Below are 27,587 nucleotides of genomic sequence, written 5' to 3'. Positions count from 1 at the left end.
ACTTTGACTAGAATAAAACAACACTCATGCTGCAGGCCTTCTTTTCAGTGATACATGAACTTGTCTTGGGGTAGCCTCAACATGTGGCATGTTCCTGTTTTGAATCCAAAACGCAGGAGCTAGTAGAAAGATCCAAATGGCTTCATGTTTTCAGCTTTCTCTCTGATCTGCAATGTCGTTTAAACTTATTAAAGCTAGTTTCTACCTGGAGAATGAAATCTTGACCCCATGATCAACTTCTGCTATTCTAGGAATCTGTGCTCCCCTGTTCTGCATTAAATTTTCACTCAGCATTAACATGATCTGAAGTGAAATCACATACTGAGAAAAAGGTTCTTTTCAGAGATCATTATTGCCTGCTGAGGATTTTGCATTCGCTGCACAAATCTCATTTAGAAAAGGAAATGACAGACGAGGACCTATATCGCCTTCATGCAAAGTGTTTTTTTGCCAAACTTGTATTTTAAATTGCCAGTGCAGCCTGGGATCTGGAATGCCAAACTGGGCTGTCTCTGCCAACTGTCTTACCTGCATTAATAAAGATTTCTGCACCATTAATGAAGACTTAGATAATTCTTATGAGAACACTCAATTTAGAAAAACATCCATATTTCATTCTTCCACAGCAGTGAAGCATTGTTAGAGATAAGAAAAGGAACAAACGCACAGATTTGACTCTGCATCAAGTCCAAGTGTGTGTATTAAGCCAGTTATGAATTGCCCAGTGCTACATGGCAGTAATCAACAACTAGTACAATTATGCACATGACAAACAGGGAAAATATGTAAATGGAAAGTAATTCAAATAAACATTTCTTTTTTCTTTTCCCATCATTAATGATCAAAAAGACCCTAAATTACTAAATTTTTTTTTCAACATTCTCAACCCTAACTGCAAATACAAACTTCTGTACTGCAATTCTCACTTTAGGCTGGATTTAAGGAAAAGCTTCTTCAATAATTAGACTTAGCTAGACAAAGCCATAGTTAACCTGACCTAGTATTGCTGGCAGTCCTGTTCTGAGAGGGAGGCTGGACCAGATGACCTCCAGGGGTCCCTTCCAACCCACTTTTCTATCAGTCTGCAATATATGGCAAAGGGGGGCTCAGCACGAGCATCAGGACTAAAGGGTATCTATGGCTCCTGGGAATCTGAGAGCCCCATTATACTCAAGTGGGGCTCTTAACATAGAAGGTGAGCTCAGGGCTCAGCAGGCTAGAAGCTTCTCAGTATATCTCCCCCTCCCATCTCCGTCCCCTTTTCCCAGCCACAGCCTTACTCTGCTCTTACATATTTCTAACACATTCCTTGCCCCCCCCCAAATGAGGAACAACCCCATTTTGAACACTGTTGCCGTGAAAGTTCTTTTTACTACTTTCCCCAACTTTGACTTTCTCAAAGTCCCTTTGAGCTTTCCACCTTGATTTATAATCATTTTATGCAGCTCCCCAAACAATACTATTCAGCCTAGTACCACATTCTATTACTATTGTAAGAAATGATTTATTTCAACATCTCTATGGGATACAACTGTGGAACATTTTGAAATCCCTTTAACAAACTATAAATCATATCCTCTCATCAGAAGAGAAGCCTTAAATGCAGTAAAATGTCTTAGTGTTCCCAGCCAGCATTCTTTCCTCTCTTCTCCATCACCTGCTGTGTAGCTGGATGGCCCTTTGCAACTTTTCTATCCATGAACTGGCTGCACTTGCTATGCTTCTGCATGCTGCTTTATATTTCCTGTAGATTACTGCATGTGATAAATAGCAAACTGGAAATCTTATGTATAGACAGTGTAGATTATTTTATCAAGGAAACAATGATTTCATGTTTCCCTGGATCTTTTGAATGTCAATGCTTACAAGATTTCTGTCCTCTCGTGCTGGTGTTGTATGTGTATCTAGTAGAATTTGTGCAGTGCAGCCCAGAATTGCCAAAGAACCACGTGTAAACTTTTCACTCCCTTATGTACCTCTCCATCTCGTAAGAACAGGCCAGTGATGGAGGCAACTCGGTCTCTTTTAGTCAGCTTCATCCAGGTCCTCCTAAACTGCCCCTTACAACCAGCCTGCAGAGAAGAGCCTGCTGATACTGCTGCCCTCACCCACCCAGGAGCCAGGGTAGCTACGCCTGGCACGGCAGACACCTCTTCCTCGTGCAGCTTGCTCAATTTGGGACCTAGAGACTCCCAAGCTTGTGCTGGGGAAGCGAGTTACTCTGCATGGCTGCCTAGATCCTGGTCCCTGCTCACCCTCCCTGGCCCCTGGCTCTATGCCAACTGATTCAGGAATGCACATCCATCATCCGCTGCCTTCTGCATTTTCATAGGAGCTTAAAAACAAAACAAAACAACACCCAACAAAAAGCAGGCTTGACATCTTTGTTTTCTGGGTGATAAAACATGAATATTTGTTTATTATTGTTACACTCCCTCTATGGTGACAATTAGGAAAAGGAGCCCACAGACAAGAAAGGATATTTTGACCATCTTTGTTAGGACTTTTACAATACAAAACATGAAGTCCTACCCATCAATCGTGCAGTCAACCATAGAACTTCTTTCATTATCGCTATACTTCAGGGGAAAGGGCCACCATATTTAAATATACTTTTTTTCCTGGAGAAGACAAGCATCAAACACACATATAAAATTATTAGGACTGTTTCAAAGTCAACTCTTCTATAAATATGAGATTCTGCAGAGACTCCAAAGTACATCCTAAATATTATCACTTGCTACCTAATTATACCTTGATAAGTTTACTCTTGCATATATTTAAAAGCTACGGCCTGGTGGTTTAATGGTATCTATCATCCCTATATTACACTGCACAGATATTTTAATTCCATGGAAAGAAAATGAAAAAAAAAAAAAAAAAAAAGAGAGAGAGAGAGAGAGAGAGAGAGAAAGAGAAAAGAAGCCTACTGCAATGCCCTGAAGAACCACTTTGTGTAATTACTGGGATTCATTTATACTTCCTGTAAGTTGGCAATCGAAGACAGCAGACTTTATTAATGCATTATTTCAAGTTAAACTCTTCTACAAAAGATGAAGTATTGCCCTGTCTTCCAAAGAAGTATAAAAAATATAACCCCCCCGCCCCACAATTAACGATGGTGATGCTTTTCTTAGGCAGCCACAAGATGGCAGTATTTCAGAACATTCTTGAGATTTCCTGAAAACTTGTATTTATCAGTAAGTCCTTATTACAATCATAATCATAAGAGACCATCCATAAAGGTGCATTCTAACAGCCCAGGTTTTGAATACTGAGATGATGGCTAACAGCATACTATTATGGCACCTGATCAATATCTTATGGATAAAATGCAAGATGGATTCACCATGAGTAGACCTGTGCCAGGCCAATCTGGTATCACTCTATGGTTACTTCTTTTTTAAAAAAAAAAAAAAAAGAAAAAAGAAAAAAAGAAAAGGAAAAGGAAAAGGAAAAGAAATGCAGGATAGGTCATCAGCATGCTGTTTGATAAGAAGGTAGGGATTAGCGAAAGAATTAGGGGAGACCTAAATCTTGGCTAAAGCAGAGAGAAGAATGAGTAGCATTGACGGCAGAAATACTGGGCTGTAAAAGACCATAAAATTGCTTGAAGGTATGCTCTTCTGTGTTCTTTGTACAAGATGTGGAATAAGAATGAGAGAAATTCAGCAGCATAATGTGCATTTTAGGTGTCATCTACAAAAACAGCTGTGATAAAGAGAGGGGTAGAAACCTCTGAAGGTGAAAAAGCCCCACAAACCAGCTGAGCACTAAATGGCTATGTGATGTTACCCTAAAAAGGCAAATGTGATTCTAGGATGTACTGGGAGGAAGATTACTAGTAGGATAGTTACTTATGCTTTTGAGATCAGCTCCACAAATCATGTTCAAAGAGGAACAAGAGCAGAGAAAGACCAGGATAGCAAACAAGGAAACAAGGCTAAAAAACATAGCTTGCTTATCTGATCGCCCTCATAGGTAGTAAATCAGAACCCTCTAGAAATATATCAGTATAGATTAATGGCCAGAAAGGCCAGCCAACAGTGTTAACACAAGGTATAAACTCACAATGAATAAACGACTGCAGTGTCAGCCTAGCACTAATCTTTTTACTTTCACCCTATACCCTTAGCATTCTCCCTCACTGAAACCTAAGTGGCAAGGTTCATTGAACCCATGAAAGGATCACAGAGAACTTGACAGGAAAGGGACCATTCTCATTTCGGTTAATGAAGATCCTCCCGCTGGAAGCCTAGGGGAGGGAGGAGAAGCTAAATTCACATAACAAAATGGAGATTTTATCCTTAAGGCATCTTTATTTGTTTCACTACAGCACAGGCAAGTGCTGTAGTGTGTACATATTCTCTAGAGCAGATAACTTGCAGTGAAACCCTGCTTATGCTTGGCTGGAAAGAAAAGCGTCTCTCCATTGTATGGCTAGAAACAGCAAAAATACCTATTTCTCGAGTCCAAGTTCCCCTCCTACAGTGATATTTTTTCAAAAGTGATGAAACTAGGTGTGGAATGCTGCATTTCACATTGTTTTTCTCTTCTACTCAGTGAAGGCAGAAGCAGATAGAGGAAAAGAAGATAAGGCGGGGTGTCGGGGGCTGGGAAGCACTGGCAAAGCTCTTTGCATTTCTGCAGGGAACATGGGGAAGGAAAAGAGAGGAAATGGAGGAGGATCTGGCAGCATTTTGGTAGGCTGAGAGAGAGGTTCTTTCCTGGCTCAGCTACTAGCACCAGCTTTGCATTTCACAGGAAGAAAGGCCCACTGTGACCAAAGAGAGTTTCCGCTCTCCCTCGCAGAAGGGAACTCTGTTTAAACAGATGAAGTTTTCAGAGAATAAGAAAATCAAAACACTCCCCACTCCTCTGCGAGAAGTTTCCCACAGATCTGATTCTTGTCAACTTCTGCCTTGCCTGTAATCTGGCCAAAACTCAGAATGTGTTTCGGGAAGTGCACTAGAGGATATATCTCTAGATGGTGTGTGTCAGAGATCTGACAACTTCCCTCGGTCCAAACATCAGTGCCGGAATAATCAGGAATTATGGAATCATATTGCTTGAAACACAAATTCTGGTCATAGTCCAGCTCAGTGCTCTTCTTTTGAGGATAAAGTGACATAAGTTAGGAGGTAAAACATGAAGTCTCAACAAAAACTTTCTATCAGTCTTGGTCACTCTTCTGTGCAAAGGATGTTCAGGTCCATAAAAACATACTACCAATCACGGAATCAATCATTCAGAGAAGTTTAGTGGGTTTGTGAAGGATACGAATACAGTATCCCACTAAAAGTTTACTAGTAAAGCTACAAGATTTCAAATAGGGGTCTTGAAATTTACCTTATTAAATGCTATTTTAATAAACTTGTTTCTATCTATCAAGCTTCAGTGGGTACTTCAAGAGCAGGTTCTTGGGTGTACATCAGTGAAGATGAAATGTTTCTGGCACAGAACAGCTGCCAAGTATGTGGTACTAAGTCTCCCTCTGTGGAAAGGTAAATATTTTGCCTACTCTTTTGTAGAGTCTGGCAGAGCAGGTTTCAGTTAAATGATCCCCTTATATTAGCTCTGACAGTATATATGTGTGTTGAGTAGAAACATTACAAACAACAAAAAACCCACACTCAAAACATAACTTAAAAAAATAATTCCTTTACAAGAAGGATTTTCTGTTTCATATGAATGGACACCTTAAAAACAATCAGAAAGAACACCAGTGATGTGCTGATGTCATGATCAGAGAGAACATGGAAGTGCCATTGCAATACCTAGGCAGGCATTCAGTTGTGATACACATGAGCTCAAGTGTGCTATGAACTGAACCATTGCACAGAACAAAGCATTGCATTATGAATAGGATGTGGACAATAATTCTGTCACTGTACCTGTTTCTGCCTTTCTCTTGAAGATGCTAAGAAGATGGTATTACTAGCAGCAATTTCATTGACACTACTCACTTTCAGGATAAATGGAAGAGCAGACAATATTTACCTAGCTAACCCATGCTATACTAAGTTTCCTGTCCAGTTAAAGGATCTCTCTGCTTCCAGTCCACAGCTATGTCTTGATCTGTTCCACCAACACACTGAATACCTGGAGCTGGCACTTGTGTATTCCTCAGCAAGCGTAAGTCACCAAGTTCAACCCCAAGCAACGCAGACGCCTCCTCCTCTTCTGCCCTCACTAACCCTCCAATCCTCAGCTAGTGCGATTTTTTCCTGGAAGAACACTGTAGATGTTACAGTTCAAGATGGCTTTGGGACTGCAGCATCCTCTGCTTCTGCTCTGTCCCATGAGATATGTCACCCTATCTCCCCACATTTCTGTACTACATTCCACATAACTCTGAAAATTCCAAGTAAATATACATGGCAGATCTGCTGTGCTCTGGCACCTTGTTGAGAAATGAGGCCAGCATGGGAGAAGGGGGAGAAAGGACACAGCCATCTCCAGCCCTTCTCTTTTCACTGCTGGAGCATAAAGGTTGTACCGTCAAGGGAGCAGAATAGGTGAAGAGACAGAGGAACACTAAGGACACACCACTGTGGTAGCAGTGGTGCTTAATAACATTGCTATAGCACACATTCAGGACTGCAGTTGCCACCTAACATCAGTACATATCCTTTCCTATAACAGATTTTTACCAACAGTGGAACAAGCAAGAACTCTTCAGTAAAGTAAAACTCTCATTACTAGTGATAGAAAACTAAGAACCTAAGGTCTAAAGCGGTAATTTTAGAATCTAAGTAAGACATATTAGGGGGTAAACACTTAGTATTTCCTTTTTCAAAAACCACAGATAGCTTTAGTATATCCATGTGAAAGCAAACCACAGCAATCTAACAATCTTTGTCCTTTCCTGTTTGCCCACATTTTGTCTTCAGCAGAGCAGGGAATTGACCTTAACCCATCATCAGTAAACCTGATTGCTTTCAAAGGGAAAAGCCACTAATAGGTTAAGGAAGCAATGAGTGTATTCACCCTCTTAAAATACCAAGTTTCATGCAGACTTTATTCATGCTTACCTTGTCAGACTGGGAAATTCCTAATCAGATGTGTCTGCTTAGAGGGAAGCTAAACCCAAAATAAAAATCAGCACATATCAAAGAGGTAAGAGGGATCAGAAACCTTGAAAGAATTTAAATTATCTGATAGAAATTCTCCACTCTAGAACAGTAAACCTAAGCCAAAAGATGACCTTAAAATGCATTCTTTCTGTAAGTAAAGGGGATGTTGCTTGTCACTTTTTTTTTCCCCCTTCTTTTTTCTTTTTTTCCCCTCCGTAGCAGGTTGACCAAAAGGAATGGGCAAAACGTCTGGAAAAGTGTGTGTGCTAGATCAGGGGAGAGTTACTACCGAGCAATGTATACTGTCACACATTAGGATGAAAGTGAAGTGCCTTGCTCAATAGCCCCTTGATAGAGAAAATCTGCTATTAAGCAGTGATACAGCAATTCATGAACCATTTGGGAAACTGCACACTGGGCTAGACCTGTTAATAAAATTTGAAACAACACTATGGCAGAGCTGCTGCTCTACAGCATGGCTGCCTTGAGTTTGAGGAGTGGCATGGGAAAAGATGTGCTAAGCTTGTGTTAAAGCATCAGTTTGCTTTTTAATATGGTTTTAGTAGTGAACACAATTCTATGGACAGCAAGAAAATTACATGTAAGACAACTTTCCCGATAACATTTTAAAGCTCCCCATGGTTTCCTACTGCTGAGGGAAGAACCACAACAGACCTGACTCCTGTGGTTGCATTACTTTATACTGTTGCATCCTACTAAAAGGCATAAAACACTTCCTTGATTTGAAAACGTCTACTTGTGTTTCCATTGTGCTAGCCACTTGTAGCATACGCATGTATGTGAGGCTTGCTCTAGGCACAGGGAAAACGTAGGCTGTGGTCTGCGGGAACAGGCTCCTGAGGCCAGGAAAGTGGCCTCAGCTCTTGCTGCCTCCCTTGCCTGTACCAGAGTTAGGCTGCTAACACAGAAGAAGTCAGAGGACAGCTAGTGCTGGTGATGGGTGGCACCTCTTCCAGGGGAAACAGCTGCCATCCCTGTCCCCATCCCCCCACCTGCAGCAGGACCAGACAGTTCAGCTCTGCAGGGATCTTCATTTCAGCTTGGTGTCTTACTCCTGTTCTTCCTCTCCCCAGGACAGAAGCAGCAGCAGCTGGAGAAAAATTAAATCTTGACCATATTTTGAAAAGCCATAAGCTGGCTCTGAGAGCATCTTTGCATAAGAGTCCACACAGCACTGCTGTCATGAATATTGATCTAGGTTTGGAAATTAGCCATAAGAAAGTACATTTCAAGTATCTGTCTTACTATTTAACTTCAGGATCTAATGCACTATCTGGTGTTCTATCATTATTTCCTTAAGCAACTGTTACTCAAGATGTTATCTATTGAAAACTATATGGTGGTATATTTTTAATCATCTAATGACAGGTTTGTGTGTTCTTTTTTATCCCTCCTCCTCCACTCTCTCTAAAGGAGAATACAGGAGCAAGTGGGAAAAACAAACTGAAAAACTCACAAAAAGCCAAAACAACTCCAGCATATATATTTGATTGACAGTTTGGAGCAGAACATATTTGAAATTTCCCAATATTTCTTTCCAAACTCCTAATAGCCAAAGTATCAACAGGTTTTAGAACGATATAACTAGTATCTTTAATCTATCTGTTTATGTTTGTCTATTCAACATAAGCCAGCTAAGACTTCGTTACAACAAATAAGAGCTTAATGTAGTCGCGCAAAGATATGTCTATATACCTATGAGGGAAAACAAACTGCAACAAACACCAGTCTAAGACATATCCCTGTTATTCTGAGTATCAATGATTACTTATCATAGAAAGCAAAGTTAATAAGCTAAAGGCTTTAAAAAAAATGTTCAGTTGGCACAGCTCAGATCTTATGTCAAAAAATGAAATGTCTGGTAACTGATTTAATTTACATATTTACTAACATCAGGAAGGTTTCAGGGGATGAATTAAAGTCAAGCCCAATTGTTCTAGTACTGGTTTGGCCTGCTGTAATAAGTGCTCTTTTCCTTTTTTCTTTTTTTATTTTTTTAGGCTTTCATACTTATTATATAATAGCATATGTTACATTTTGCAAGTTAAAGGAACGTGCATAGAGAAACACAATTACAACACAGTTAAAATATATGTACTTTGCATGATTTACAACTGTAGGTTATTTCTTGTGTGTTATTGAGTCCCTTTGCGCTTTGAAATTTCAACTCCAGTTGTGAGGAATCTCTCTCTCTTATTATACAGCTGTTTAGCCTAAGCTTTAGTCTCCTAGAGGACTGAACTGCCCTTGGATGTTTCTATTACTGCCAAGAAGCCTAGCGATTACAAGGTTAGTTTAGATGCCTCACTTTTAGATGGCCGAAGTTAGGAGAGAAGAAACCCATCGATAAGGCAAATAATGCAGCTTCCAGCCTGAGATGCACTCAGTTCAGATATTTATCTGAGCGCAAAACCGGGTGCAATGGAGCTGTGAAGCTGGAATACATTTATCTGGTTGCCATACCCTGCACTGCAAGGGGTATCGAGTGGTTCCTATGCATAGAAATGTGCCCCTTTGCAAAAGGGATACAATTTGCCCCTTTACCTGAGAAATGGGCCAGGAGTACCACATAACAGAAGGAACAGTCTGCCTCAGCTCAGTGTAAGGATCTGAGCAGCCAAAAGTAGCAAGTGACACAGAGACCAGGACAAGTTCCTAGCTCTGCTGCTGCTACTACTACTACTACTACTGTTTGGCTAAGGGGCATTGCTGGCCAATGCATGAGTGGGCCTGAAGCCCAGCAGTTTACACTGAGTGCCTGAAATGGTAGCACTCATTATTTTCTCTTCTCCCTGATCCTAGAGAAGAATGAATGGATTTCTGAAGGTGGATTTTACTGTACAAGGCTGTAGTTTAATGGTACAATAAATTCAATTTTAGGTCTCTTTGTAGCATGGCACACAGTGCTAAAGTAGTACAGACTCACCCTGCCAGCTAAAATTAGTTAATCCACCTACATTTTTCAAAGATTGTACTGGCTGGCTTCTACAGAGGATCAGATATTATCTCTTGCCCTGCAATTTGCGTAAAACCAGTATCACTTCCCTGTTGCACGCTCTGGATAATTTGACAAGAACATGTTCTTGTGCCCACACATGATCCAGATAAAATTTTTGCTGCAGGGTGATTTGCTGATGCACAGAGCCAGGATGAATGATTATGGAAACTGGGCCTGTGTTTTAATGATAAATTTCATATTTTGTTTTACACTGCTGTGAAAAAGATGCAAGATTCTGAGAATAAAGAAGCATGGGAAACACGAGGAGAACCTGATTAGCCATTGATAAGCATGATGTCAGGCATCCTAGAAATTACTTCTGCATGAAGCTCAGCAAATAACTAATTTTTCAGTTAGGCTATGAATTGGGAAAAAACAAAACAAAACAAAAAATATCACCAATGGCCTGTTATCCATTACCATAATGAAAATCCAACATATTTTGTTTTGTTTGAACAAAATGTTCTTTTTCTTTTTTTCACAAATGCTTAAAATTAAATATAACAGACAAAACTACCAGAGGGTTGTTACTGGCATCATCCTTTTACCCAGAGGTACAGGAAGTAGTATACATATCCAAAACATGGAAAAAATCTATATTGAATTATTTTGAAGGAGAATCTGAACCCAGCTGGGAATTTGAACCCAAAATGCCCTAAGCAGAAGTTTAAAGTATTCTGTGCTGAGACTCATGGTATTTTTTGTTGACACTGTTTCATTCTCCACAAATAGTTACTAACCAACTCTCTGACTCAATGATGTCCCAGTTACTATATACAACATTTAGGACATTGTCCTAAAATGCAGGAGACGCTTAACATACATATCTATGTACACATTTATATACACAACCCAGGACTGCACAAAGAGAAATAAGCTAGCTTCAAATGACCTGATGTGCATGCATAGAAAGGCTGCAGAGCAACACCGAGATACAAGCTCGTCTCCCAGAACCAGCAGTACTGCAGTAGCACTGTGTTGTACTACCAAAGCAAAGAGCCCTACCTCTCTGCAAAACTAATGAGACTGGCTGGAGTGGCGCACTTTTGGCTCTGCAGGGAGCTGCAGAGCTGGCTGTCTCTCTCCAGTGCTTCACAACTCCCTGTAGGTTTTAGTCCTTCCTTCAGCTTCATATGTTGAAGCCTGTAATAAATTTAAGTATCATGCCTTGTAGTGGAGTACAGAACTATTTGGTGAAAGGTGGATGCCACCACATTTCTCCAGTCCTGATGGTTTGACAGGTTAAATGCAAATTCACAAACAGTTTTTAAGATGATTAGAATGCCATTTTTGTCCATTTACTATTCTCCAAGTGTTTTCCCACCACCATGCTCTAATTCTGTGCAAGTACAAATATAAGATTTAGAGGGAACGAAAGATCTAAACAACTTGCTAGAAAGATGGCTCTGTTTTGCAAACATATTTACCTGTACTTATGGAGATATCAAAGCTGCTTTCTGGGTTTTGGAGGTTTGCACAAAGTCATATATTTTTCCAGCCTTTCTCATATGAAAACAATAGGCACTTTTCACATCAGTCTATGCTGCAGGCAAGTGCATTTCACTGATGGAAATGATTTGCTTTATCCCCAAATTCAATGCATGAATATGCATAAAAATACTCAGGAAAAAACCTCAGTGAGCAATATTTGTCACAAAGTCAGCAGGATTAGGGGGAAGAAATAGCTTCCATACACGCGGCAACTAAATACACTACAGTTCTTCAGTTTGGAAAGAAAGATGGGCAGGGATACAAGGGAAGTCTAGAGTGTCATGACTGACATGGAGAAGGTTACTGTGGATGATTTAATTTAATACTCATAATTTAATCACAAACCAAGAGCTGGAGAGTACCCAAGAAGTCATCAGACAATAAGCCTGTAACAAATAAAAAGGAAGTTATTTTTCACAAAGTGCATAATTAGAGTGACATTTGCCATCACAGAATCATGTGGAGGACAAAACTATATCTACATTCAGAGAAAGAGACTAAAAAAAGTGGAAGACTTTAAACACTATGGTCCAGTTGCACTTCTAACTTAAGAAGACCTTAGAATTCTAATTCTACCATTTGCTCTCAGTAAGGCATTGCATCAGGAGCAGTCAGAATAGGAATTACTGTATCATGAGTCACAGCTTTATGGTTTTCCCCCTGAATCAGGTGGGAAGTTGTCTAGATCAGCAGCAGATCACTTCTCTTTCTATGCTGAGAAAGATGTCACCCGTTCCCTGTCCAAGCTTGTTCCCTCTCCTACTCACTTGGAAAGGGCTGAAGCACTACCTGGAGACTACTGTCATGATTAGTAAGGATATCTAATGCAAGAAGTCCTCCTAGCAAGCAGGATGACAATGCCATGCTTATGATATAGGCAAGGGACAATCTTAATTTAATAGAGTGAGCATAGAGAGAAGATATGGCAAGAATACAGGTGAAGAGCTCAGGTGCTTTGACTGAAAGCACAATGAAGCGCAGTCCCAGTTACAGGGGAAAAGGGACCCAGCTCACAGTATTTATTCTTAACTTCTTGCTCTGCAAAGGATGGTGCTGCTGCTGAGATTTATACACAATCAGAGCAACAAAATTTTCCCAAGTGAATGATCACAATTATTCTCTTATTTTCTGAAACTCATTTGGTCTCTGGCCTTGGCTACTATTGTTGCTCTCAAATCCTAGTCTAACATTTAGCAGGAAAACAAACTCTTTATGCCACAGTGGAGGTTACTTACTTGTTTTAATCACAGAGAACAAGAAAAATGGTGAACATTAAAGTGAATTAGGGGAAAAAAAAAAAAAACCCACAGCCAGTCTGCCCTCCTTCTCCTCACCAGTACTCTTCCTTCTAAAGCCTACTTACAAACTCTTGCATGAGGACTCTGAAAAGGCTACAACATAAGGTCTTTGCTCTTGCTCCTAAAATTTATCAGAATTATCTTGTGTGACTATTACTACAAATGTATCCCACAAGAGAACAATCCCTGTAAGTAGGACACAGAGGAAGCAATCTCACTTACAGATACAGCTGTGGTATCTGTCACACAGAGTCAACACTAACTCCAGAAGGCTGTGTATATGCTCAAAAGTCAAGAGCGTCTTTTTTCCTGTTCCATCAGAGATTTGCACAGAAATACCAGGGAAAGGCTTTAGCATTTTGGTTTACAATCCTTAATGTAAAATGGCTGCAGTATTTAGGTCAGAGCATTTGAATAAGACAAGAACGTCTGATGAAAAATTTCAGTCCTTTTATTACGTGCAACATTTGTACTTCAGAATATGGAAATACAGGAATGGATGTAGCTATTGGACCAGGTCAGCACAGTCTCTTTATCCTCTGAAATACTCCAAGTGTTACCAGCTGGAAACTTGGGCTACATTATGCCACAATATATGCAGAAGAATTCTGTAGCTTGTAATCAGATCTTAATTCTTATCCGGGCTTTAGAAGTATTCTAATGTAGTTTAAAAACAGTCACTGAAAGTTTTTTGACAGTACCTTTGACAGCTAATTAACATGTCACTACTGCATTGAGTTTTGCACCATAATGCATGAAGTTAATCTCACATTTCACAAGTGTAGGAGAAAAGCATATTCTCTTCACTGACCTGTGTACTGCATTGGAAAAATATTTACAGCATTCTTTAGGCATACAATAAACATAATAAATAATGGTTTATGTCTATAAAAATAATGGTTTATGTGTAGTGTTCTTGCTTTCTTGTGGTTCTATAAACATGAATATAAAATAAGACAAACTACTAATGATGTAATTAGAGAAAAACAAAAGTCAAGCATAATTTCATGTTGGAACACACAGGCAGGTTTTCAAAGGCACAAACTGCAAATAGTTGCCTAAATCCCGTGGAAATTCACTCATCTCATATTTATGTCTTTGAAAAGTCCAGAGTTTTGGGTTACAAAACCTCAGAATCAAACCTAAAGGTTTTGATCCTAGTACTATGTTACCCAGCCACCCAATGCAACTGTTCAGAGAGGAGTTTTCTCTGTTTATTATAGAGTATGTTCATGTTAAAATTGCATTCACTCAATCCATATCAGAACAGTATTTAAGCACATGCATTATTTCAAACATAGAAATAGGCCTGTTACAGAAATTGGAAGTGAAGGCATGAAGTACATAAGCTTGAGGACCCTAATATCTTGTACAGCAAGGTCTGAATACCATTTAACTCCTCTATTGGCAAAAATTACCATAATTCCACTGAAATCAGAGCTGTTTCTATTTACTTCATCTGAGAGAATAACCCTCTGTTATCATCTAGAGAGAAAGAAAGGTCTGATCCAAAACTCCCAGAATCAACAGATATTAGTTGGTTTAAGATTTAGACCTATAAGCAACATATGAACAACAGCAAGCTCCGCTACGTAGTGACTTTTCTCATCGTTTCTGAATCTGCCTGGAAGGCTGATTGATAAAACTGAGTTAAATAAAACATCATATTAGCAATCTTGCTTTTGAGAAAAGGAAAGATTATCACATCTATTCAGGTATATCAGTTCAGTCCATTCTCCCCAAAACGTAGGCTTTGTTCGTAGGCATCATGAATGCAAATGGGATGCAGCACAAACAAGCAGGAGGCATTTTTACAGTGTATCTAACAGCAACCCAATAACACACATGCAGAAAAAAACCCAGGATCTGAGATTGCAGTGGTAACTTTCTCTCAGCCCTCAAATACTTCCACTGTGGTGTTGGGACTGAGAGTAACCGTGGGGTGGGACCTGCATGTACTGTGTGCGCTGCAGATCAAGCCACAAGCATGCACGTACAGCGGGGAGAATGAGCTGAAGCAGGCAGGGAAGGAGGGAACGTTCCTCTTCAGCAGGGGAAATTTACACACTTCCTATCAAGCACTCAGAAGCAACGTCCTGACCTTCAGTTCATGTAACTGCAATGATCTCAAAGGAAACAGAGAAAAGAAAGAAAGCTTTGAAACTGACCTGTTTTTCGTTTTCATCTTCCAGCCTCAGCCTGTCCTCTATGCAGTTCCTGGCCTGAAGGAACGCCTTCCTCTGAGCCCTTTCTGTCAAAATCCTCACAAAGACCCCATACAAATTTACACTGACAAAAAGGATTGCATTGGCCACAAGCTGTAAGGAAAAAAAGAAAAATAAATGAATATTTTAAAATACAGATTTTTATTTTATATTTCTACTCAGCAAAATAGAAAATTCACAATCCAAAATTCTGCCTTGTTAGCCATATTAGCAAGAACTGTTCCCACAGCACAACTACACAGAAACAGTACTGATACCAGCTACCACAAGTCCAGACAGACAATATTCAGTATTATAGAATTTCTCATCTGCGGAAGTTAACTTCTCTTATAACTTATCATTTTCATTCATCATCAGGTCTTTCCTCAGCCCATTGTCAGACTTGTCTATCTACTAGGAGTAGTATCTTCAGCATTTGTTTAATTATGAGATACCCAGAAGACAGAAATTATTTTCCTATGCCCTTGTAAGGCAGGGAAATTATTGTTCCTTTTTTATAGTTGAGAAGCAAGACACTGACAAAATCTGTGACTATATCAAAATGCAAGCTTGGGTACTCTAAGCTTTCATATTGTGCAGGTGGCACTTGGAAAATCTGCTTCTCTTTCCGCTTCCCTACTGATAGTGACCATACTGAATTTTTGAACAGTTTCCTCAAAATATCATTGACTCAATACCACATTGTGCCTCTGAGAAGATCCTGAGTGCTTTCAAATGAGGCCCTGTGGCACAAGCCAAGCTCCGCAGGAATGTTACAAGCAGGAGCAGTGAATTACTTCGTAATTACTTCTATGAACAGTGCCATGATGAAGAACACATGCATGACCCAACTGTCCTTTCAGTTTATGATGTTTTTAAAATATGTGAGTACAAATTAATTAACTAAGCTAAATAACTCAACACTGGCTTGCACCCAACATGAGACAATCCTGACCAAGTTTCTCACCATGTCTCTGTTAATGGAAATGATGCAGTTATAGTGTAATGGTGTTAACAAAAATTTGCATTATCTAGATGTCTTTAGATGGTAAATTCTGCAATGCAGTGATTGTTTAGGAAGGAGGCAATAAGGCCTGTTTACCTAATACCCTTTCGGTCTGATGTTCCATATTTACCATAGTCACTACCACAGCATCATGAGAAGGAAGGAGAGGGGAAGGAGATGGTATGAGCTTCTTAAATTCAAAATTTTAGATTTCAGGCAGAACATAAACTGGTCAAGATAGGGCATAATAAGAGCAAAGAAAGACACTATAACAAAAAACACAATTTACGTAAAGTTATTGTCATAAAATCCATATAACTGACACTTATTTCTCAATTTCAGGTAAACATACTACAGCTGACAAAAAGCTGTAGTTACTATACCTCTCTACTGTCACATGCTCCGCTAATGTAAATTGAAGCGTAGTCCACTGCCCAGTGTTTGCATTGCATAGCAAGCCCAGCTGTATCAACAATGAAATCAAATTGAAAAAGAACAAAACAAACAACCCCCCCCCCCACATACTAATATTGCTGTAGAAAATGAAGAAAAAAATGCTATGGGATAAAGATTGAAGTCTAATTCAGCCAACACGGTAAGTAAAGACCCAAAACAATGACATCCAGGAACTTCCTACTGATTTTGGACAACATTTTGGAAGAGTTTCATTCCATAAAAATAAGAAGGAAGTTTCTCATGTGTGTAACTAATGGCAGTACACATCTCCATCTCCCAGTGGTCTCAGTATAATGGGGAGAATTGAAAGACTCATTCCAGGCAGGTTGTCTGGAACCTCCATGGATTCACAAGTCCTCTAATTTTTACTTTCTTGGTAAAAGAAAGTAAACCTACTTGGTTTGTATGAGTTAATAGGATACCAAAAACAACTTTCTAGCAAATATTCTCACCAGTGCAAAATAAAAAATACCCTTTGACAAGAACTGAATTGTGCCTAGCATTAATGTGTTCTTTCTCCTCAGGTGTCCATACGGAAAGAGTTATCCCACTGGAACTAACACCCATAGAGGAATGAGACTTAGATCCACAAAAAGGAACAATAAGCTAGTGATTATGGCTTCCTCCTGAGAAATGTGGGTTCAAATATCATCAGTCAGAAGAATTTCAGCCTAAGAACCTCATATACTGGTTACTTACATAATGACTTCTCAGAGATGGTAATACAGAAGAATTACTATTTATAAAAAATTTTGAAGATGAAAGGCAGTACATGAGCATATTATTTCATGATACAGGCTGAACATAAAGAGTCTGCAATTCCTATCCTGCTTTATCTTGTTATATCACAGAGAGCTATTTGAGGTATATCAAGTTTCAGTCCAAGTTAAAATCCACTAAAATGAAATTACTACAGAAATTCCAATAGAATCTTATTTTCAGAGACATAAATGCTGCTACACTCACCTTATGTCTGCATTTCATCATGCTGAAGTGTAGCAACAACAGTGTATTAAAAAGCTAATTCTTAGAAGTGCAATGGAATGAAAACAGGAAGGATTTGTAGAGGCCATATGCAAAGGCAGTGAACAGTAACCACAGGATAAACCATCAAGACATCTATGGACAATGCAATCACTTGACCCTGTCCATATACAAAGCAGCTATTAATAGCACAGAGTGAAAAACTAACCTTTACATACTGATATCAAAGTAGCCCAAGAAATAGATTATTACTCTTAGAGAGAATAGAAAAGAGTCAACTCATTTTCCAGTCTTCAACTAGAAGCAGTAAAAGACCACATATTTTAACAATCTGCCAGCTGTTCCGGGACTATCATTATGATTTCACTCAAACAACGGTGATCATCTGGACCCTGAGTAACCAGTAGGTGGGTTCCTGCAATCAGGCAACCACTTTCAAACACAGCAGGGTAAGTCATTTTCTAACAAACTTTGAACAGTTTAAGATAAAACAGAGGCTTAGCTGTCAGCCCTGGCCTGCAGGGAATCAGGAAAAGTGATAAAGCAAGTAAAAGATTCATAGATTTCAAAATGTGAGAAAAGAAAGTAGGGCAGATTGTCTCCTGAGGTAAGAATTCCTCCCTTCCACAACCTGTCTTCTGCTTAATTACTATTTTTTCCCCATACATATATTCTCTCTCTGGAGGTTTCTCAAATGCATACCATTTTCTGGTCCCTTTCACTTTAATATGTAAATAGCATATCTCACTCTGTGTATACACACATACATATATAACCCACACATATTATCTGACATAACTCCAAGACAGACTGAGATGTGCATTTAAAACTAAGGATCTTTTAAGAGGTATTGAGGCATCCAAAACTGCTGAAAGATCAAGGAGCTTCATTTGAAATCCTTCCTACATTATTCACTACACTACTACTTAGTATCAAAAAGAGTGCTCTTCTTTAGGGTTCAGCATTATCTTTTACCTACAGAACTACTGAAGAAGAAATAATTTCTTTTTACTTAATGCAATACAAAATGGCTCAAAGACTTATTCTGCAACTTCTTTCAAACCTTGTTACCTGTAATGAAATTGGTTACCCATCAGCTGGAATAACAAAAGGGCATCAGGGTCATGAAAGCTATTTTTGGTTTTTGATTGTTGTCACTGAATCTTGTCCTGCGCATGAAGCCTGCTGCACTTCAGTACCAACATCCTAACCTTTAAGTTTCACTATTTCTTAGTAGGATACAATCTCCATCTCTGGATGGACTCTGTGGCATAGTTCCTTGTGGCGCAGACTCTGGAGGATGTTAAGAAAGGTAGGCTTTGAACATAGATAGATAGTTCTTGTCTGCTATCTAGTCACTGAAGAGGGACTGACAGCCCCACCAGGTATTTCAGCTACATTTCTGTCCCTTCTTATTTTCTCATCATTGTCTTTCATAGGTTTCAAGTTAGGTTTGTGACATTTCCCCATCTTTGTCTGCTACCGCTGAATGGAAAAGGGATCAGAAAAGCATTCAGATGCCGTACAGCAGTAAGTTGACATACTTTACAATTCAACCACTGTACTCAAGAAACCTGCCTTCCTGGTTTGTCCAATTTCTCTGAAGAATTTAATTCTCTAGCTTGACAGTGATGCTTTGGTCTGTGGTGCTTCTAACCTTACATACGCCTGGGGAAGCAAAGTGACTATTACTGCTCCTGAGCCTGCCCTATGTTTCTCCAGTGCTAAGGGGGCAATTGGCCCTGCTTCTCAGCCTGGTTTGGGAGTGTGCTGGGGAATGGAAGCTACACAGTGCAGCAATGTCCACCAAAGAGCAGGCAAACAATTTGTAGGCAAGAAGCACGTAACACACACACACACACAGAGCAGTCTAAGAGTGCTAGAGGGATCTACCTCTTTTCTGAATCATTCTCCCACTTCCACTCTTGAGTGTCCCCTGGGTCTTAGTGAGAGACTCTTTGAAGACTGGGAACTTTTCTCTCTCCCTGTTCTAGGTATGGTTTAGTCTCCACATTTTTTCCTCACAGCAAAATTCTTCACGAATTCTTCATGCACTCACGCACTTGCTCTCACTCGGACAAATGGTAATTACTCCTTCTACACATAAACTCTTATCTGCCTTTTCAGAGGATTCTCTGCTTCACCAGCAGCCCAGTTCTGCTATCTGACAAACGGTTGTCAGGTGGCAAGTTCACACTTGAGGCTGGTTTCCACTGTGGAGCAGCTTCCTCTTTGTTTCACAGAAGTGCCTCATAGAAAAATGTCACTATTTCATGAAGGCCTACATGGCTTCTGGATTAGTCAAAGACTTCTTTATAGAGTGGCATTCATGTGGTTGGATATTAAAAAAACCAACTAAAGTAGACTAGATTTGAAATATAAATTGCCAGAGAGTAAAATTTAAGGAGTCGCTCCCCTAAAGCCTCAGTCCACTTTTCTACAAGTTGGATTTATGGTGTGAATGGAACTGAGGATTTGTTTCAATAATTAGCTCTCTCAGGATTAGAATTCAGTAGCTAATATCAAATATTTGATTTATTCTTAGTGGCATGAACTCTCATGCTGTCTCACAAAAAAAGGAGAATAGGTAGGAAACATGGCCAGCAGTTCCAGATGAATACCAAAATTTGCAGAAAAAGCAAGATCAAGACAGTTCTTGTATGTCTTAACCTTCAGCTGGCTGATAAAGCAGGAGGTGCAGAGGGCCCAAATTCTATTTCTAGTTTTGTCTAATATGTGAACTTTACTACACGTAATTTCTGTGCTACTGTTGCTGTTCCCAGTATGCAGACAAAGTAACATTTACTCATTCTGTCAAAATACTTTGAGATATGGCAATGAAATGCATTATTGTGAAGTACGAGTTTCTATCGTGAGGCATGCCTCTAAGGAAAGAGTCAAGAACTTCTTACCAAAATGAGTCACTGCTTCCACCATTAAAACTGCTGAAGAGCAAGGCAAGACTGCAGTGTGTATGAAAACGAGTGCTATCATGAACAAGGCCTATTGTGAGTTTAAACAAAAATCATTTCTCTTTTTTCCTGTTATGGGAAATGCTACCATTAGAGCAGTGCTTTATTTACAGCTCAAGACTGCATAAAAGAGAACTTCAAGATGAGATCAATTCTAATATTTTCAGATGCAAAATTGCCTCTTGATCCTGACACAGCTTTGTTACCTCTAGTAATTCACTTAATGAATTCACTTTGCAACCTTTTGAGAACACTTAATTACTACATCTGCTCCCTCCTTGTACTGAAGTGGCATAACACAGGAGCAAAGAGCTGTTCCTTCAGTTCCTGACTGCTTCCCAAAAAGCACTCCCCAGTACCAAAAAAAATCATCTAAACAAATTATCTCCAGATTATTCAAATTTCTCCCTATTTTCAATAAACAATCCTCTCTTATTTCTATTAATTTTTCTCCTAACAGGTTTATGCTGCTTATTAAAGAAATGTTCTGCTGTGCGATTTTCCCTGGTTTCTCTCTTCCTTCACTTCCCTCCTGAATCTATAGCATATGCTAAGGGGGGATTCAGTGATCCCACAGGTGAGCCTGGGCAAGCCTCAGCCTCCCTGACCATCCGTTTTCTCATTTCTGTGGTCATAATCCTGTTTTATCATGCGTAGATGAGTATGCAGGGAAAAAAGGCGGGGGGAGGCAAACTGCAAATTTCTTACAAAGGAATTAAAAAAGGAAGGTAAACTTCTTGCAAACTGGCTTACATGGCATTTCTCACAAACTATCCTCCAACAATGAGAAAGAAACTGCTCTACATCATGACTATCCAACTTATGCATGGTGGGGCGAGTGCCTAAGGACAAACGGTACCAGCATTGAACGAGAGCTAACGTTACCACCAAGGAAAAGACAGTATTATCATGGTCTCCCCAAGCAGACAAGTGAAGAGAGGCCTTTAAGAGGCCCAGGGTGCTATATTAATTAGTCACAGCCAGATTTTTTTAAAGTGTACATGCAAAATGTAGAATAGCAGAAATGCACCATGGGTTTCTCCCTCTGTTTACCTGTTTGACTAAGGCACAGCTTAGGATTGCTTTTGAAAATACACTCTGTAAAACATTCTAAAAAGAAATACTACAAAAACAGTGTCATCAAAAGCCATCAAGCTCCACAGTGTTAAAAAGTAACAGGATTTTCTGTTTTACTTTTTGATTTCTTGTACCTTTATCAGAAGTACTTTCAACTTTAAAACATGCACTGGAAGAATAGTTGGCACACATTTCTCACTGAAGTTACACTGCTGGCTGATTATCTGGTGTCAGAAGCAATTATCTCTAAGATGAAATAGCAGAGAATTATGATGGAATATCAGAACTGGGATTGACTGAACCATAAATTTAGGTTCCTAAACCTTGTGTAGTTCTGCAGCTCAAGCTTTTTGGAAAAAATATTTTTGGCTACTTAAGCTACCAAATATTTGTTTTTTCTCACTTAAATCCCAGACTACTATTTGCCCACTCATGCAGACTCTCACTCAAATGTGTGAAATATGGATTTATGAAATTAATTTTAAACACCTACTTTTGAGGTCCTGAGCTGTTGTGCCTTTCTTAGTGAATTTCTGAAAGGAATTCATAATTCCATCATTTTTTACCTACCACATTAACAACAAATAAAATTTTTAATTGGTGTAAAAAGACTTCTGGAAACTTTTTTATTAGGAAGAGAGAAAGATGCACTTTTTAATTTTATTTTAAAGAGAAAGTGGCAGCTGATTATTCATTTTTAGCCATCACATTGGGGAATAGGAAAAATAAATGACAAAGGACCTATGCTTAATATACAACAGAGCACTGAAATATAGAATTTTATACATAAGAAATAATGGACTAGATGGGAAAAAATGCAAGCAGCCATACAGGCTGAAACACCTTCAGACATAATTTCTCTGTTACTTCAAAGCTTTCCAAATAATGAATGAATTCGTAAAAGCTGTATTTTCAGGACAGAAGCTAAACATATAGCAGTACTCCATTAGGAATGGTTGGCCCAACCACAACTGCAACGTTTGAAACTTGCTAAGTATAGCACTAGGCTGTCACACTACAGAAATTCAGAAAAGCAACAAGAAAATGCCCTGATTTGCCTCCATCTGAAGCATATTTTTATACACGTGTGTATTAATACACATTTATTAGTTGTCACTTGATAACATTTGAAAAATTTTAATTTCTCTTGATTTCCATTAAGCCCCGCTGAGGTTAATATTAGCCATATCTCCATTTATCAAACCAGATCTTACCCATGGCTAACTACAGGTTACCTCTACACAAATCAACAAACTCTCTCCAAAGCCCACAGAAGTACAGGCGCTATTGTGGAAGGAAGAGAATATTTGAAGAATATCAAGTAAGAAGCCAGAGTAATTTCACACTCATCAAGACAAATCAGTCAAGTCTAGGTACACAGAAAAACAGGCTCATCTCCTTGGCTTTTCACTACAAGAGAGGCTGTGAACGCCTCTCAGATATGATAGGGAAAATATGATGCTATTTCAGATGTAGACTTCTCCTGTAGTTATACTATGGTGTTGCACTCTAGAGTGTGTAACAGGCTCACAACAGAACATATACCTTAGCCATAATGGTAAGATCTCAATCACTTCCATTTGTGGAAAGCTGCAGCAATGAGCCACACAGAAAAAAAGTCAAAATGTTCTTGCAAACTGGCTTAAATGGCATTTCTCACAAATTTCTTCGTGCTGAGAGAAGGGACGAAAATGCTACTTGTGCTTCTTTCCTGATTTACCTATTATTCTCTTTTTTAGTATATTGTGAGTCATAATAGAACAAAGAAGCCCTCAGTTTGTCTGTGCTTTGGGGGTGGGTTGTTAGGTTGGAGGGGTTTTTGGACACTGCCATTGTTCCCAAGCATTATGAATAGCTGCCAGCTATCACAAAAAACTTAGTATATGGTGCCAAAGCTATTTTCAACCATTTCTATAGAAATTATGACCAGCATATTTTATCTATTTATGCAAAAGTCTTTTACTTGCTTGGCACAGTTCCTGTGATCAGTCCCGAAGCTGTTCTGCATCAAATAGGAAAGTGCAGCTTTCTCCCCTTTTCCCATTAGTTAGCGTAATGCCATTTTGTGCAATAAGAGCACAATGCAGAAAGTTGTTCAACATTTGTTTGCATTTGCTGTATGCAACATGCAACTCCTTTCCAAGACTTGTTCCTATAAAAAAATCCATCTAGACATCTTAATATACTTGAAAAGTTTTCTTTAAAAGGTATAGTAATTTAAATACATAAAAATAACGACTTCTGAGGATACACAATCCAAGCTAGTTTTGAAACCTTTGGTGGGAATATAGTTGCTAGGTGACTGGACCTTAAGATCTTAAATGCAGTTTTTCTTCATTTGAGTCCTATGAGTGACTGAGAAATGATATGTAGCAGCCTCACTCCAGCCCCTTGCAGGAAAGCATTTCTTTGTGTGCTCTTCTGAGACTACAGAGACATGAAACAAGGCCACAACTTCAGTGCAGCGAGGGGCACCACAGTGTTAGATTGCCTCTGTAATAACCTGGGAAGGAGGCTATCTAGTTCCAGTGCGACAGCTTCGTAGGGGAGGACTAGTCATCCTGCAGGCCAGTAACAGAGCTGATTACAAAGCGTGGGCTTCCACGTCTCATTTCTCTTTTCCAACAGTTAAAGTAGTTCTTTTCAAATTTAGGAACTGTACCTCTGAGGACAAAATACTGTCATGGTGCCATATTACAAATGATACATAGACACTGAAATATCTATTCGGTACTGGAATGGTGTTATTCTGCTCTGTACATAGCCTAGTCCCAAAGAGGGGTTTGAGTTTTATTCTTGGAAGGGCAGGTGTCTAAAATCTAGGAACTGCAACCCCCAGCATTAAAGCCTCTAACTGTCTTTTTTGAATTTAGCTTCAGGGAACTTTCTCAAGATCTAAAGAGTATCTTGGATAGGGCCAAGACTACAGTCAGATTTCCAAGTCATTGTATGTCAGTTATGTAGGATCATAGGCATATCATAGAAGAGAAAATTAACACAGGGTAAGTTCAAGCAGTTGTCCAAATGCTACGCTCTAATGAATTCATCATTAGGAAATCATGCTGAAATGCATTATTTAAGGTTAAGGAAGCTATATAGCAAATCCAAGTAATTTCTGGAGACCCACTATCAGGCACACATTTTTTTAGATCAATCATAGAACTTCATACTTATTTTATGCCACTTAAAAAAAAAAGATTGCTAAATAAATGTTAAGAAATATACAGAAGTCTTGTAACAACTCACCTGCAAATTAAATCGATTGATCAAACTGTAAGGCCTTGGTTCTCACTCACTGCAAAAACACCTGGTCCTTTTCCAGATGAATGAGGGCAGTCAGAGATAAAGAGAGGAAAAAGTGCATACACAGCTCTGGCTGCCTGCATATTGCTAAGTGAAAACATGACTGCATTAGGACTAAACTGATCTCAATCAGTTTTCTTTTCTGCCAAAAAGATTGCCTCCTAGATCTGACAAATGTCCTCTTGTGCCTCTTTTCTCTTTTTTCCTCTCTGTGCAGATATCTGAAGCTGTTGGTGAATGATGTCACTTTTGGTCAAATGTCCTGAAAAGATGAAAGCGTTTGCCTTAAGGAAACTATGTTCTATTACACTGAACCCGTTTACTTTTCCCCTATTGTGCTTTACAGCTTGCAAGAGCTGTCTCTGCAGATAATAAGATTTTCACTCTGCAGGGTCATTCAAGCTATGGCATCTTCTGTCAGTGTTGGCACTTGAGAGCTTTAATATTGAGAAAGTTGCAAAGCAGTAATTTAAGCAGAAAAAAAATAGAGAAGGCTAGTCATTTTTGTGTTCTACTTTGAAAATTATTTTTGTAAAGAGAACCCATCCATACAGTATATCAGCAACCAGCTGATCAAACAATAAGTTGATGGAAAATTAAAAAAATATATATATTTTCTGTCCCGTTTTTATTTGACAGACTTATTAGGAAAACAAAAGGATATACTTTTGTTTAATCATTCTATTTAACAATTCAAGTCATTGGTCAATTATTTCAAGAGAAGTCAAAGAAATTCTAAAGATAAAACATTAAGAACCAAACTCTGCTGATTTTAAAGAAGTGATTCTACAAATCAGGTTGGTTGTTAGAAACTCTCTAAGCTGTATGATTAAAAACAGTTGAACTGTGCTAAAAAATGAAGGCAGGATTCTATGGTTGGAAATTTGGGTAGCACTGCAAACTGATGCATACAAATCTCACTGCTGGATCAGAAGCCTAGAAAGAAATGATATTCTGATTTTGTGAGCAGCAGGATGCTTTTAAAGAAATATCATGAGAGAACATGATTAATAACTCATGGAGTTCGGTACGATCTGCTTGTCCTGTGTAGATTTTCTGGTTATGTTTTAACCCATTGTCATTTGCATGCAAAAAAAAAATATTTTGGGAAAAAGGTATAATATTGTGGATGCCAAGCATTCAAAATCACAGAGATAACTGCATGAATAAGTAAAAACATATAATCACAAAACTGGAGGAAAATAGCATATAACAGGAAAGAAAGCAAGTATGTTTTTAGAAAAGGAGGAATAAATGGGGGTAAAGGGAAAAAAGGTAGAAGGATTGAAGAGAAAAGGAATGATTAAAAGTAGAAGTGAAATATGTCTACTCAGAGCAGGAAAGAAGAGCTGAAGAATAATAAGGGGATTAGAATTACAGATACGATGCTGTATTTAGAAAAATCTATAGTACCACTTTGAAGACAGTTTGGGGGTTTTTGGCATTTTTTTGTTCATTTCATTTTTTGCCAATGCTGTATTACGGAGTTTATTTTGAACGAAAGAGAATGACAGGTAAATTGTTTCCCTGCGTTTTTTTGTTTCTTTGTTTGCCTGTGTTTTGCTCTTACAGTTACCATATATCCAAAAACTCTTCCCAGCTCTCATTGAAACAATGAAAGTCCTCCTTCCCACAGCCTGTCTGGTGGGTCTATTTTCTACTTTGAATGTCTTGTCAATTCCAATGAGCCTAATACTGTCCATCAAATTAAGAACGCACACTCTTATGAGTGTGAGAGATGGTTGTATTTCCATATACACATTATAAGAGATTGCAAACAGCAGAATTTCATGCCCTGGAAAAGAGTAGCATTTAACTGAATTATTGAGAATTCTGAAAAGTACAGGGTAAAAGAAAATGCATCTGTAATTTCTTATTCTGCTTCATAAAATATTTTCTCCCCTGTTTTGTTTGTTAAGCCCCAAAGCAGGCTGTTCACTGCTAAAAAAAGTATATTGCAACTGCTCTAATATGTCCTATTATGTCATATTACTTCTTTCTTAACTATACACAAATCACCTCTTAAGAGTTTTCTGATTGCACTCTCTTGTGCACAAAGAAACTCAAAAAAAAAAAAGTATGGAACAGAGCATAAACTCCTCAGCACTGCTTTATTTTTTTTTCTTCTGGTGTAGACTCCACGTGTTCTTGGTCTGATCCTGAAGATGCAAGGGAAATCCAGGATTCTGCTCGACTATGTCTAAATCAGCAAGTAAAGTCCCCAAGAGGTGTGGATTTGTAGAGGGAAAGAGGTGGTGCTGAGGACCCGATGCCCACACTACATGTGTTTTGGAAGAGGTTACTCTGGACTAGCTCAAGTTCAGTCCTATGGACTGAACACCATTTAGCCCACTTTCCACTGAATTCCATGTTCTGTTCCAAGATGTGTTACCAGAATAAAAAGGAAAAATAAAGACAAGGCATTCATGCTTTTTTCTTCAATATGGTGCACACAATGATTTTTTTTTTTTTTTGAGAGGATCCACTAGCTTGCACGCCTCAAAGGATTTGTATCATAAAGAATGCAACAGGTACAGGAAAAGATGTGATTTACAGCATAGAGATATGTGCTGAAATATATTAACTATATATAACTATCTATTTGAAAAGATAATAAAAAGGGCTCATAATAAAAGTAGCTATAACTATTCATTATGCTACATGTATATGAGCAAGCTAAATATACACAGAACTCTGGCAG

General features: G+C 38.8%; 1 protein-coding gene across 5 annotated transcripts in view; it reads right to left on the bottom strand.

Annotated features, from left to right (window-relative positions):
• The window catches only part of ADCY1 (adenylate cyclase 1), a 166,033-nt gene that overhangs the window by 101,974 nt on the left and 36,472 nt on the right, over nucleotides 1-27,587 (bottom strand). For all 5 annotated transcript variants that reach the window (XR_010387701.1, XM_064506652.1, XM_064506650.1 and 2 more), the window contains exon 2: nucleotides 15,053-15,202. Coding sequence is in view for 4 of the 5 variants with exons in the window: in XM_064506652.1 (XP_064362722.1) it covers nucleotides 15,053-15,202 (150 nt within the window). In the remaining variant the exon portion in view is untranslated. The remainder of the gene's footprint in view (nucleotides 1-15,052; nucleotides 15,203-27,587) is intronic.

Source organism: Dromaius novaehollandiae, chromosome 2 (genome assembly GCF_036370855.1).
Source record: "Dromaius novaehollandiae isolate bDroNov1 chromosome 2, bDroNov1.hap1, whole genome shotgun sequence".
Classification (NCBI taxonomy): Eukaryota; Metazoa; Chordata; class Aves; order Casuariiformes; family Dromaiidae; genus Dromaius; species Dromaius novaehollandiae.
Note: the sequence above shows the minus strand (reverse complement) of the source record. Positions and strands in the feature narration are given on the sequence as shown.